At 38.7% G+C, this 15,004-nt stretch overlaps 3 protein-coding genes across 15 annotated transcripts in view; 1 reads left to right on the top strand and 2 right to left on the bottom strand.

Annotated features, from left to right (window-relative positions):
- The window catches only part of dennd5b (DENN/MADD domain containing 5B), a 99,639-nt gene extending 98,145 nt beyond the window's left edge, over positions 1–1,494 (bottom strand). For 5 of the 13 annotated variants that reach the window (XM_066705272.1, XM_066705274.1, XM_066705281.1 and 2 more), the window contains exon 1: positions 962–1,493. In XM_066705272.1, the coding sequence (XP_066561369.1) occupies positions 962–1,070 (109 nt within the window). In that variant the 5' untranslated portion in view covers positions 1,071–1,493. Of the gene's footprint in view, positions 1–961 lie in introns of all 13 variants that reach the window. The other 8 variants (XM_066705280.1, XM_066705279.1, XM_066705283.1 and 5 more) reach the window with 3 other exon arrangements.
- A 2,549-nt stretch (positions 1,495–4,043) lies between these two features.
- On the top strand, positions 4,044–5,901 carry etfbkmt (electron transfer flavoprotein subunit beta lysine methyltransferase). Its single transcript, XM_066705271.1, has 3 exons — positions 4,044–4,773; positions 4,877–5,007; positions 5,391–5,901. The coding sequence occupies exons 1-3, from the start codon at positions 4,496–4,498 to the stop codon at positions 5,738–5,740; spliced, it is 759 nt and encodes a 252-aa protein (XP_066561368.1). The 5' UTR covers positions 4,044–4,495; the 3' UTR covers positions 5,741–5,901.
- A 186-nt stretch (positions 5,902–6,087) lies between these two features.
- amn1 (antagonist of mitotic exit network 1 homolog (S. cerevisiae)) lies at positions 6,088–14,181 on the bottom strand. The gene is made up of 7 exons (XM_066705270.1): positions 13,948–14,181; positions 9,877–10,009; positions 9,224–9,368; positions 8,468–8,685; positions 8,206–8,262; positions 7,979–8,090; positions 6,088–7,769 (listed from the first exon to the last, which is right to left on the bottom strand). The coding sequence occupies exons 1-7, from the start codon at positions 13,971–13,973 to the stop codon at positions 7,696–7,698; spliced, it is 765 nt and encodes a 254-aa protein (XP_066561367.1). The 5' UTR covers positions 13,974–14,181; the 3' UTR covers positions 6,088–7,695.
- Positions 14,182–15,004: the final 823 nt, after the last annotated feature.

Below are 15,004 nucleotides of genomic sequence, written 5' to 3'. Positions count from 1 at the left end.
CCCCCACCCCCCAATTCAATTATTCCTGCAAAACGCGCTGGTAATGGGTTATTTTTTGTGTAATGGGATGTTTAATGCAGCATAATTGCTACAGCAAAACGCAAGTACAGAGAGAGAGAGAGAGAAAACGATGCTTTTAATCCAAGAACAGGTGAAAACCAGCAGAATTGTTTAAAAAGGATTATGAAGTGACATAAGTCTGTAGCAGATCAGACTGCTAAAGACCGAGCCCACCAGAGTAACAATAATAATACAAAGATACTCTTAATGTGCTTGTGTACATCAAATCAGCAATGCAGATTATACTTTAAAAGGAACATTTCCCCCCCCCATTGCTTATTGATGAATTTGCAAACTGTTGTTTTTCCACTGATTAAACCGATACTTTCCTTTAGCTTCTCAGACCATAATCATATACAGAGACGACTGTAATGAATAAACTGGCTACTACTCAGATTTCATAAGTAAAATATGTAAACAGATCAAATCAATGTAATTCACAGGACATGTTCTTCTAATTAAGGCCAACGTGACTTCTCCCACACAGGCTGTGTAGCTGTCAAGACTATTGTTCCCGTAGATGGACTTAAACTATCAATAACCATGTGTTGTAAAAAAGACAAATAGTACAAAGATGACGTGCAGAAAATACGGTTCATGGGTTATATTTTGCATTCTCAAAAACGAAAGATTTTTCACACGGCTTTTCTTTCAAATAAAAGTTTCACATAAATTAACGGTGCAAGTTCCCGTTATTATCGGACACTAATTGATATAAGCCCGCAACAATACGCAAAAGGCTACATTTACAGACGAATTAAACGGACAGCATTCACAGAAAAGCAAAGTTGATCACTTGTTGAAAGTCTACATAACACATCCATATATAGCTTTTGTCCACATCCAGTTTTTAGCACGTATTGAAGGAAGAGAAAACTACAGCAATTCAAATCATCCTTACCGGCCAAGTCGTCCGGCTCCAGCCCCGTCTCCGTGTCGATCCCGCAAATGACGAAGTAGTGGGCGAAGCGGCAGGGCGCCGTGGCGGAGCCCGGGGTGCTCACACTCATTGTGGGTCGAGATTTCAGCCTGCCCGCCCCCCTCCAGCACCAGCACCTCTATTCCCACCGTGAGATCTCCATACCCAACAGCGCAATTGACGAGAAACTTTGTGGTAGTGGTCTTCTGAAGCAAACAAACGTCTCCTGCTCGTTTAAAACGCACAAAACCAGCAATGCTACAGATCGGGTTTCTCCGCGGAATCGCCCGATGTCGTTACCGCAACGCACCGCGGCGACAGCGCAGACTGAGCAGCTCTGCCCGCAGCACCGGGGCTATAGCGCGACTGAGCCGCGGCTGCATGCTGGGACCGGCGCGGAGCCAATGGCCTCTCTGGGGCGGGCTATTCAAAATCAGTGCGCTTCGTACTGTACACACATTGGCGGGTACATTCTGCAAAGGTAGTGCCAAAACAACAGGGACAGAAAATGAACGAAAATTACACACTATTTCGATGTAATTCCCGTCTGTGTGGTTTCATACCGACCGTGATCAGTAATTCGATATTGTTCCACCGGCCCGTCGTAACAGAAAGTAAGGACTGAACACCCCCACTTTCGTTTACCTTTCATGGGTTAAACCCCCAATTGTAATTCTTCGTTTGACCACATATCAACACATGTCCAACAACCACCATTCTTGATGTTACATTTTCTTAGCATTTTTACACTGTCAAACCGTTTCAAACACGAATCGCATTATTTCAACGGGATTGGAGATGCCTCGACCTTCGAGTTCAGAGAAACTAATCGACATAAATGTGATCTGTTGTGCCTCCATATCTGCATGTGTGAACTTAAAGGGGGGATGTATTGGCACCATCAAATTAGGACTTACTTACTGGGTATGTTTTGTTCAATTAATAGCCGCGTTAAATACATGTACAGAGGGGCAGAAATACACTGTTAAGAAGTAAAGGTTCCAATACGAATCTTTTAGGGTTGGTTCTGTGGAGGAACCCTTAAACGTTCTTAGTAGAACCTTTTACCGAGGTTGCTTTCAAACAAGGATCCTTAAAGAACCGTAAATGTATCTTAAATAAACCGTGATCATGATTAAAAGGGGTTCTTAAATGATCCCTTGTGTTGACGACGGACCTCTCCGTTCTCACAAAGAACCCAAAGGTTCTAAATAGAACCACTAAAGAACCTTCCATTTTTAGAGTGTATAGTACGACATTACTTAAGATTATCTGAAAGATTTGCCAAAAACGACATCTTCTCAAAACAACACTTGATGTAATAGTTTCTTATTTGTTTAAATCAGTGGGACTCCATCCACGTTTTTTTTTTTAATTTGAACTGATCCCTAACTAATTGATACGTTGGCGTTATTTAAACGATTTGCAGCAAAGACGGGTAACTATTTAGTGTCATAAAAATGCCTGGTTAAACTGTGCCTCGTTGCTTTGTCTTTCGGTGTGTTTTGATTGAGTTTAATAAAGAGGCAGATTGTGAGACTGCAAGCTTTTCGTTATTTGAATACAAAACGTACACTTCAATTTCTGTCTCCACTTCTCTTTGCGAATCTATTAACCACAATACCAAGCCACAACAACACACATTCACATTCAGTGGAGTGCACGGTCAATAGCGCTTAATTAATATCCATTTTATGAATATTAAATAAAGTTATCATTTTAAATGCTAGTAAGGCCTCAGGGAAAAGCAGTGTAGAATTAGTCTGATTTAAAATCGCAGCCTTGCAGAAGACAGCTTGCTTTACACAAGTGTTTCTGCCCATAGCATGTGCAACAGCATTGCGTAATCACTTGTACATTTGAAGGCTCCCTTTGCTTTGACATCTCTGCAAAACACGGATATTGTCAGCATGTCATTGCAGTCAGGAGCACTCTTGCCCTTGAGGTGTGATCCCATGTGCAAATAACTGCGGTACGTACTGCAGTAAAAGACGCTAAGGGCAGTTCGATTATGCAATTCAGATGTTGTTCAGTGGTGCTGTGTGCAGTCCTGTATGTTGACACAATATATGAAACGATTCAACTAAATGCCCAATGTTTATGAAATGCTCAAAGTGTTTGATTATGCTCGATGATAAAAAAGTGGTGCAGTTCTATATTGATTTGTCCGAATCAATAATCATGTAGCTTATCTGGACACATATATAGCAGTATTATTATCATTACTGTATCACACTGGATGAAAGCAGCTCTTGGACAAAACCCTGTCATCGTGAGACTTCTGTCAACTGTAGTATCTGTGCCTAAAGAAGAGTATTGTTTCAGGGTGTGAATAATTCATGGCGCTACAGTCCTTGCAGCTGAAATGTAATATATTGTGTCCATGTGCTCAGCACTCTGGACAGCTCTAGCAGAAGTGCGCTGCTACCGTCAGACCTCCTACCCGGGGCAACAGCGGGAACTTAGCCTATGTGTGTACTACTAAAAGGTATGTTTGCATTGCAGTCTTAATTTTATGATGCAAACACATAATGTATTGCATTTGTGCAATCCACTCAATTAACAGCTTTCCTCCCCCCTTGTCAGAAAACGTAGCTAACAATTTTCTAATTTCAGCATTTGTTTGAAGATAACATTATTACCCGATTTCTTAGCAGACACCCTTAGCCAGGGTGACTTACAATTGTTACAACGCATTACATTATTTTTACATGTGTACCCATTTATACAGCTGGGCATTTACTGGAGCAATCTAGGTAAAGTACCTTGCTCAACAGTATTAACCCCCACCTGGGGATTGGAGCTCAAAACCCTCTCCTCCAGAATCCAGAGCCCTAACCACTACCCCACACTGCTGCCCCATAACATCCAAATATGAACTTATTAGCTTATTCCTTCATGCATTATTAACTTTCGTGCGTATCTGAAGACAGCGATGTTCAGTCTTAGATATAATTCATGTAAAAAATGTCCATTTTACAACTAGATCAGTACTATGTTGCCACCTGGTGTTGTAGTGCTTGAATTTATTATGTTGTGGTTGAGGATCCTGCAGGAGCCCAATACAAAAGTACACGTTTCTTTATATGGACGGTGTAGTAGAGATTTGTTTTAAATTCTGATTTAAAACTACTTAACAAAAATCAAAAGTGAAAGAACGATTTTAAGTTGTTATTACCTAGTCTGCTATATATGGGAAAATACGTTTTATAAGATAGGAACCTTTATTAAGCAGAACCAACTTCTGTGGGTTACAGGAGAGAGGAACGGCAGTGGAGGTGAACCATGGGAGCTTAGATTTTGAGGTCTTTGGACAGTCAGATTAAAGCTGTTATAATAGTATAACTATATATTTTGTAAATTGTGTTATAGTACTACTATAGTCAAGTCTTAATATGATAGATTGACAGTATTTATATTTATGAGATAACCGGAAGAGATCTGCAGTGTGTCGCATGGTCCCCATACTCAAAATTCATTAACGTAAATAAACTCGTTTGCACTTCAGAGCTAGACATGCTGCTGCTAGCCAGATGTAAACGGGTGGTTTTACCCAAGATACGTACCCGTACCAAGACGGAGAAACGTCCATATCATTCGAGTTGTGAAGCAGGAGAAATTGAGCGGTTTATTATTGAAAACACAGAAGTGGTGAAGGAAGACCACATGACCCCAGAGATACAGCTGAGACTGTTCACCCCGACCTGCCGCTTCTGGCACGCAAGACCGGAGCTGTGGCCCTTCACCGACCCGTACTGGGCTATTTACTGGCCCGGGGGACAAGCTTTGGCCAGGTGGTGTTTGATTGATTTTTAAACACTATTATCTTGAAGCTCTTTAGATTGTGTCTCACGTTTTTAGCATTCAACCTGCTCACGGTTTTATTGCTTTTGTCAGGTACCTGCTAGATGAGCCGGCGGTCTCTCATGGCCAGAAGGTGTTGGATCTGGGATGCGGATGCGCCGCCTCAGCGATTGCTGCTAGACTGGCTGGCGCTTCACTGGTAGTGGCCAACGATATAGACCCTGGTATATTTGATCTAATAGGAGTCTTTTAACAATAGATGTCATGTACAAAACTAAAAGTAGCCCCAATTTAAAAAGATGTACAATTAAATACACTTTAAGCATAGGTACACTATAAGTAGCCTACAAGTAAGGTGATACTTATAGTGTTTGTAACTGTACTTGTTTTAATATGGGCTGAGCTGGTAAACCTTCAAAACTATCAGTGAATGTGGTAATAACATACTGAATCAGAATGCTTTACAAAACCAATCATACACAGCACTTTTTCATGTTACCAGATATGTATTGTGTCCACGCTGCTTCTCACATGACTGGAGAAGTGGCATGTTGGGTAGTGTATAAACATAAGATTGATTTAGTCTCCATATAACTTTCCTCTCCAGTTGCAGCTATTGCCACCAAGTTGAATTGTGAACTGAACGGTCTGCAGCCCATCGCGGCTGTCACCGCGAACTTGATTGGGAAGGAGCCGGATAGCTGGGATCTTATCCTGCTTGGAGACATGGTTTACGATGAGACGCTTGCGGACAGTCTGCACTCCTGGCTCAGAGACTGCATCAGGACTCGTGGCACACGGGTCCTAATCGGGGACCCAGGCAGGACTCAGTTTGAGAGTCACAGTATCAGACAGCAGCTGCTCAAGCTTGCAGACTATGAGCTGCCTGACTCAGTCAAAGAGGATAACTATGGACTTACAGTGAGCACTGTGTGGCACTACCAGCCCGAGATGTAGTTTTGTATTAATTAAATTTCCACTGTGAAAATATAGCAGGCTTTACAGAAGCTCACAGACAACAATTAAAAAGAGAGGCTTGAATGTGTAAGTAAAAAAAAATTCAAGAGTTTCCATTTATATTCTTGCACAAAATATATAAATTCAAGCACTTTCAATGACCCATGTCTATTTGTCTATTTTCAAAAACAAAAGGATTTTAAGGACCCGTGGGAACCCTGGACAGATTTATAGTTCTCTATATGATGCTTCCCATTCCTTAGTCAAAGACGGCTCCCACAGTTGGGGTTCGATTTTGGCAATTTTCATTCCAGCTGTTGTAGGTCCAATAAAAACACAGACCTCACTTTAACGGAAATAACATTCTGCTTTATTCTCTTTATCCTTCACAATTTTTAAAATTAATATGCATAGAAAACCGTGAATTTAAATGTAAGATTACAGAAGCATAGAAAAACATCAACAATTTACAGGGTAGGGCATTTACAACATATGAACTAAACGGAAAATGTAAACCCTATAAAACTGTAATGTTTGTTAATTTGACAAGACTACTCCACAGTACAGTGAGACATGTTATAAACCGATTTAGCATATACTACATTTAAATTCTTTACAGGTCTAATTGCTCGGATATAAAAGTGCTATTCCATACCATTATGTTTGAACATTCACGTCCATTTCATGCTTCAGGTTTATTCTAGATCCTTAGCAAAACAGAAATATTAATATTAAAAAGAAATAGTCGATAATGTACATTACATTATTTGTCATTTAGCAGACGCTCTTATTCAGCCGACTTACATTTGTACCCATTTATACAGCTGGGTATTTTACTGGAGCAATCTAAGTGAAGTATTTTGCTCAAGGGTACAACAGAACTGCCCCACCCAGCCCTAAACACTACTACACAATGCTGCCTATCTATGGTATATGGTATTTTCCAGTGTGTGTATCATGCTATAAAATCTGTGCAGAAACAAGTAATCTGTGACATTAGTCCAGATACAGTAATGGTTCACCGGAGTTGTGTCAGTACTTGGAGGAGAGAGAAGATTTTATATTGAAGATACATGATACCATAGATATCAGTATATACAGTGTTATCCTGTACTTTATTAGTTTTATTCCCAAGAATTTGAAATGAACTTTAAGCATGAAATGGACATGTCTGTTCAAATATAACAGTAATGAAAAGCTTTAATTTCAGAGAACAAGCAATTAGACCTTTAAATGGATCAGGAACAAAATATATTTTTATATACCTGTACGGTCATTAGGTGTCACAGTTGTTTCCTGTAACTACAAGAAATAACAACTGGGTGTCATACTGTTATTACAGGAGTTAATACAAATAATCTCTCTTTCTAGACTATAAGCATTATACAAGTGGGTGCACATGTTCACTTGTGAGTGGTTCATGTGTGTAGCTGCTGCTTGCCTCTGTTCACAGGATGAATAAGCCTGATATTCCACACATCCTATGGGTTGTATTTGCTCACATAAAACAATACACTTTGAAAGTGGAAAATAAACATGCATGTCTGTGACCCCTAGCACAAACCTTGCCTTGTACCGCATGACCATGGCAAATTAACAGTGGCTTAGCAATTCTTACAATCACTTGGCTATACCTGGTTGATCATTCAAATGATTGTAACCGTTTGCTTTTTGTCCTTTCAATTATCTATCTATCTTTAGTGGGGGAGGGGGGGTTGTTTATTTTTTAAGTTTGCAAGCATTTCAGAACCTAGAACACAAATCACCCCATGAACACGTAGTCTGCCGAGATCTTATCCAGGTAGAGTGCTTAATACTATTACCAAGTGAAAATTAACATGCTATACATTTTCTAGTTCACTTTAATCAACATAATGCAGTACTACAGTGTGGAATGTCATAGCTTAGTCTATTTGTGAAATAAATAATCTTCCTCAGTGACAATGGCTGTGTAATCAGTACACACTCCAGGTCACCTGGTGAATTTTGTCTGGCCCCACAAGGTGCTGGAGTGCTTCTCTGGAACGATCTGTAAACACAAAAGGAAGACTGAAGCATCACGTGTATTTAAGTGGGGAAAAATTTGCATAGCAAGGCACACAGCATAACATGATTATAGATATCTGATTTAATTAACAACTTCAGAATAATAGATGTAGTGCATCTGAGGAGCAGCAATGGAGGCCATTTGGCTACTCTGTCTAACACACAGGTAAAATATAGAAGATGAAGGGTCACCTGTTATCAGTGGACAGCCATGGAAGAGCAAGATTTTAATCTGAGGGCAGCGAGTCAAGAGAGCCTCCACAGCTTCATCCGTCAGGAACTGACAGCGGTCCATATGTATCTCCTGGACACCAGCGAGAAGAAGCAGCAGCATAACAATCAATTTAATTTACAATGCATTTCAAATTGCAGTTAATCTATACATATTGGTTGAAACCCCATTTTAGAAAATATTGTACCTTTAAACTCTGAGAGCAAACTCCAGTTGCTAGTCCAACAACACCCTCATCTGTTACCTGGAATCAAAGTGGGATGGTTTTGTTATTTTGTCCCCCAAATTGGGAATGGAATTGTTTATTAAAAAGCAAAACAGGCAATTAATGGAAGAATAAGAATCCGTTCCGAATGTATTCAGTGACACTGCAGTGCCAAACAAAATGACATGACACTATACACAATAGTATCACACCAATTAGACACCTACCCTACCGCATTCATTACCTGTGTGGCAGAGAAACTGATGCCTCGTAAGAGCCTGCAGTTCTGCCCCAGTGCCAGCAGGGCAGCATCAGTGATAGCAGAGCAGCCACTGAGCGTGACAATTTGCAGCAGTTTACAGTTGTGCGCCAGAGCACGAATCCCCTCATCTGTCACACTGCAGCACCTCCACAACATGATCTCACTCAAGTAGGGGCATGTGAGGGCGATGGCTTTAATACCTAAAACCGCAAGATGTCAAAGCTGCAATAAGCCACAGGCACTCGGCAGTAGCCTGTAGGGCATTAGTTGGTGCACAAGCTGGTTCTATTTAGAAAGCTGGCACAAATAATTTCAACAGAGAGCCACATGTTAAAGAAAAAGCTATTATGTACATTGGCGGTTGTGTACCTAAACATTTACGGCAGACTTGTTTATTTTTGTGAATTATGAATACCCTAGATAAGGTCTGTTAATAAATACAAAATTAATAATAATAAAAGGGAGAGCTCGGATATCTAGACAGAACACAATATAAAGTTGAATCTGAAATGTAATGTAAATATAACTGCATTTAGGACTGAGAGAAATTATTAATTTAAGGGAAAACAATTATACGTATGTAATTCCTAAGTGCATAATAAAAACAAAACAATACAAGTTAACACCAACATTTTGATACTTTTCCTTTTTTTAGGTCAAACTTAATTCTCCCTTGCTGTCAGGCTTACAAAACAATAATGAACAAAGGAAAGACAAAAACTGGAATGTATCCCTTACCTTCTGAAGAAATATTATAACAGTTTTCTTCCATGGAGTTCAGGCAAATTTTCTTCAATTGCCGGCAACTGCTGAGCTGTTTGAGAGTGCTGTCGGATATTTTACAGTTCTGCAAGTCTAATATCTGGATTCCAGGATGTAAAACCTGGAATCACATTTAAACTGGTTAACAACCAAGCTATATAATCTATAGACATTTTCCTAGTTCATTTTGACAGTACAGACTAGTACAGTACAGACTATCCGCATAAGCAACACATGTAAACGATTGTTGATTAACAGTTAAATCTGTTTAGAGAACTGTTACAGTGCATTCACTCAGACCTTACATTATACAAATTCTCACCATAAGACATTTTATACTATTTATTTATACATTCTTAACTATCCCAATCCATGCCCTGTAGATGCATGTATAGTCAACGGTGGCAAAGCTGGTATGCAAACGCTTATTCACAGGTTTGTGAACTCCACATCATGTCAAGATCACAAACTCCAAGTCTCCTGAGCTAAGAAGCTAAGATGGGTGCCTGTTACACAGGCCTTAATCACAGCTCTAAATACTTTATAATCTCTATCAGTGTTTTTACTAAGATATCCACTCACTTCCAAACCCCTGATAAACCCACATTCAGATGTTGTGAAGTCTTTACCTGGCTAATGTTCGTGTCAGTAACAGTGCCATGTCTGCTCATGATGTGTATCAGCCTGTCCTTTAACGTGGGTGGCAGTGTCTTAATATCAATGTGGTATTTCACTGCATATTCTGCCAAACAGCATAAGCACCTAGGGAGGGATATATATATACAGATATTATACACTTGATATACAATTTATACATATTGTAGAAGACCGGGGATATTTTACTCTTTGTTACAGAGAGGACACATGGGATGAATGTATATGCTTTCTCCAGGAATGACATAATGCATTCCATAATTTGATTAAATCACTAGGATTGGACAAGAACATCTCTGAATGTTCAATCTTAAGCATCTCTCAGATCCTATAATGTAGTAGGATGGAACCAGTTTGGTTGGTCCGGTTTTAGAAAGACAAGCAAAATAAAGTGCTATGGCAATCAGGCCACAGCCTTTATTTCTTATTACACTTCTTTAAAACAGTAATATCAGTGTAAAATCCACGGTATAGCACCATTTGTGCTCCAGAAACAAATCTAACTCTTAGAACTGATGCCAAAACCAGACCACAGCCTTTCCACTCCCCCTGTACATTTCTGATGTGAAAGTGGAGGAGGCAGCATAGTTTTCTTGGAAATCAGAACAAGGGTATCTATTTAATTCAGCTGGAGCAAAAGCAAATGTAATCTTATTTTATATAGTATGTGGTTTTGCAGTTCTTCTCTCAAGGTTATCAGTGCAGCGTCTCCCTACATTCCTAATTGTTTCCAAATTATGCATTTCAAAAGCTTGCTTTACACTTTATAAGTATTGTTTTTTAGTGTTTGAATCATATAGATCTACAGTGGCTCTCATAAGGATTCACCCCCATTGAACTTTTCCACATTTCATTGTGTTACAACATGAAACCAGAATGGATTTTATCAGGAGTTGCCACTGATCAACAATTTCCATAATGTCAAAGTGAAAAGAATTATCTGCAAATTGTTCTAAATTAATTACAAACAGAAAATATATAGTTAATTACCCCCTTTGCTATGACACACCTAATTGAGCTGTGGTGAAACCAATTGTCTTTAGAAGTTCTGTAATTAGTTACATAATTAGTTGAATTGAGTCCACCTCTGTGCAATTAATAAGTCACCCTGGATAAGGGCATCTGCTAATAAATAAATAAATAAATATTAAGGTGTGTCACAGAATTTCAGATTAAATACAGCTGTCTCTGGGAGGTCCCAAAGCTGGTTAGTACAATTCCTAAAACACTACATCATGAAAATTGTTGGGGTAAAATTGCCCCCTATGTATTGTATAACTGTTACAAAATATAAGAAACTTTCCAGTAAGTTACTAGTTAAAACTTGTTCTTATTAGGATTTCTCTGCTCTTATTATGATTTCTCTGCTCAGTCTTATCTGTGTGGCAGATGGAAACAATTTCTGCTGCTGTGGCAAATTCTTTGGGTAACGAACCGAAATTATATGTAACATGTTCTTATCAGTGGTACCAGCGCTTCCATGTCTGAACTAATTACAAAGAAAACCTTAGGAAATTTTGTTTACCATGTCTTGTACTGTGTACTTGATATCAACTCCTCCATGCTTGAACTAATTATAAAGAATACCTTATTAATTATTGCTTCCCTTGTCTCGGAACTGCCCCGGACACATGCCAAAAAGATTTAATCCAGTTTCAGGACGGCCTCAAAACTCCTTTGAAATACTGCTTGTAGATGTATAAAAGACTGTGTGAAACTGAAAAGTCTTCACTATTGCTGGAAGAGCTGACTGGGGTGCCTGATTCACTGGGACCCGAAGGATTGCTTCAACTGAAGCGTTGTAACTTAACAAAAATGAAGGAACATTCAATGCAAATCCAGAATAAGGTTCTTCAAAAGCACCAATCAGGGGTAGTATATAAGAACATTTCAAAGGCACTGAATATCCCCCGGAGCACAGTACAGTCCATTATTAAGAAATGGAGAGAATATGGCTGTGAATCTGCCTAGATCAGGCCGCCCTCAAAAACTGAATAACCAGGCGAAAAGGGCACTAGTCAGGGAGGCCACCAAGAGGCCTATGGCAAGTCTAAATGAGTTAGTCTTCCACAGCTGATCTGGGAGACACTGTGCATACTACAACAATAGCCCAGGTGCTTCACAAAGGTGGCCTTTATGGGAGAGAAAAAAACTTGCATCAAATCTCAGCTAGAGTTTGCCAAAATGCATGTGAGAGACTTTGAGACCAAGTGGAGGTAGATTCTATCGTCTGATGAATATAAGAACATAAAAAAGTTTACAAATGAGAGGAGGCCATTCGACCCATAATGCTCGTTTGGTGTCCATTAATAACTAAGTGATCCAAGGATCCTATCCAGTCTATTTTTGAATGTTCCCAAATTGTCACCTTCCACCATATCACTGGAGAGTTTGTTCCAGATTGTGACGATTCTCTGTCAAGAATTGTCTTCTGTTTTCTGTCTTGAAGCCCAATTTCCATTTGTTGTCCCGGGTCCAAAATAGAGCATTTTGGCCTCAACGCTAAGCGTTTGGCGCAATCCTAACACTGCACATCATTCTGAGAACACCAACCCTACTGTGAAGCATGGTGGCAGCAGCATCATGCTATGGGGATGCTTCTCTGCATCAGGACCTTGTAAAGACAGATGGCAAAATGGATGCAGCAAAGTATGGAGAAATCCTGGAAGAAAACCTGCTGAAGTCTGCAAGACACCTGGGACTTGGGAGAAGATTCCCCAAACATACAGCCAAAGCCATACTGGAGTGGCTTAAAAACAAAAAGGTAAATATCCTGCAGTGGTCCAGTTGCCTGGACCTCAATCCAATTGAGAATATTTGGAAAGAGTTGAAAATTGCTCTTCAACTAAGGTCCCCATCCAACTTGATGGAGCTTGAGAAATTTTGAAAAGAAGAATGGGCAAAAATTGATGTGTCTAGATGTGCAAACCTGGTAGAGACTTATCCACATAGACTCATGGCTGTAATTGCTGCCAAAGGTGCCTCTACCAAATATTGAGGGGGTGATTACTTATGCATTCAAGCATTTTCTGTTTTGTATTTGGAGATGATTTAGAACGATTATATTTTTAAATTTGATATTATGGACATGTTCTGTGTTGATCAGTAGCAAAAACTCCTGATGTTGTAACACAATGAAATGTGGGAAAGTCCACAAGGGTGAATACTTTTGAGAGCCACTGTAGATGCAGAATATGTCAATATAAAGGGAAATAAACAAATGTATTCATGATTAATTAATTAAACTGAATTGCTCTTTAAACAAAAGGCATTGCTCAATTAATCGCCGTGTCATTGCAAATAATTTAGACTGTGTTACTAGAGAGGGTGCATATAGTACATATGTATACTTATTGCACAGAATAATTCAATATAATATATTTGCTTCCCCCACATTGTTTAAATTTATCAAAGTGAATGTTTAGCTAGAAATGGATTTACATGTGAACCCTTAATACCATTCACTTGAAATATTAAAATCCATCTCTGGATCAACTTTAGTATTATTGAAATTGTGTTGTCTGGGAGTGATATTGGTCACGCATAACTGAAAGATTGACAAACGTGATAGACATTCACTCACACACACAGGGGAGGGTGGCCTGGGCAATTGTATACAGCAAACCTGTCAGCACTTAATTTGTGCCAATATAATTCAAAGCGGTTTAACTTGTTAATTGCATTAAGCTACAGTCTTTAAACAAAAAATGCGTAGGAAACCAGCGAACTGTGGGAATGATCATGTGATCACTGAAATAGTCATGCATACGCAGAAATTATTAATTGTACACGATACATATTTAGACCATATATATATATATATATATATATATATATACACGAAGTGGAAAGCCCTTCATTTTCAACGCATCCCCCCTCCCAATATAAGTAAACAGACCGGGGTGAATAGGTCTTCTACTGGTTCAGGTACAATCGTTCCCAACTACAGGAGTACTGGGAACAAGAATATTTCATCATCATTGTTAATAATAATAAAACGCCCACAATATCCATGATATCCCTGCTAGTATCTAGAATCTACTTACAAATCTAACAGCGTTGAGCAGGACATCTTATCGCTGTGTTTGGTGTGGTCTGTGGAGTACTATGCCGATACTAAGGGGTGTTTTATAACAAAGCACAACGTTTGGAAAATAATTGAGGATTTGGGCTGAAATGGAGAGACGAAAGTGTAACTAAACACGTCGGTGGAAGATGAGAGACAATTAACAGCGCACTGTCGTTGTTGTTTACTTCAATTCTTCATCCAAACTAAATGACGAACCCTCCCGTTTATTTTGCGCTCTGACGTATATAAGTGGGCAGGGATGACATACGAGCTGGGGACTGTAGTCTTTTACTGGGCGCTTGTGACGTCTGCACTTCAATAGAACTACAATTCGCCCTGGCAGTGTGAAGCTGCCGACAAAAGTGACTTCCGGTGGTAAGACTAACTTCCTGAAGGGTCGATTTTTATTATTTATGTAAACTGTATTATTATTATTATTATTATTATTATTATTATTATTATTATTATTATTATTATTATTATTACTACTACTACTATTACAACTACTACTAATAATAATAATAGCTGGTGTTTTTTTTTTTTTTTTTTTTTTTTTTTTTTAATAATAGTAACAACAATACTAGTACCAGTACTAATAATCATAATAATAATATTGTTACTATTATAGTAATATTGTTACTATTATTACTATTCTTGTTACTATTACAATTATTGTAATTATTATATTTGTATAGTAATAATTATTATTGTAAAAATACAGTACCTTTAAGGGTATTGAAATTGGGCCAGTCCTTATAGGAGGAAAATCCTATTTTTGACTGTCAGTTTAAGAGATTAAAGTGATTAATCATAAAACTTTGTAGTCAACCAGGATACATTAAAAATGCATTTTGTCAGAAAAGTCGACATTTATCGACAAATTTGACAAATTACTTTAAAGGCTCTATTCCCCAAACCTCTCAATACTTTTATACTGGATGTCTGGATACATTAAAATAAATATATAAATACAAGGTATTTTCAGAAATATATATTTCCACATGAAATGAAGGAATCTAACCCATGCTGTGTTG

The sequence above is a fragment of the Amia ocellicauda genome, chromosome 5, assembly GCF_036373705.1.
Source record: "Amia ocellicauda isolate fAmiCal2 chromosome 5, fAmiCal2.hap1, whole genome shotgun sequence".
Taxonomy (NCBI): Eukaryota; Metazoa; Chordata; class Actinopteri; order Amiiformes; family Amiidae; genus Amia; species Amia ocellicauda.
Note: the sequence above shows the minus strand (reverse complement) of the source record. Positions and strands in the feature narration are given on the sequence as shown.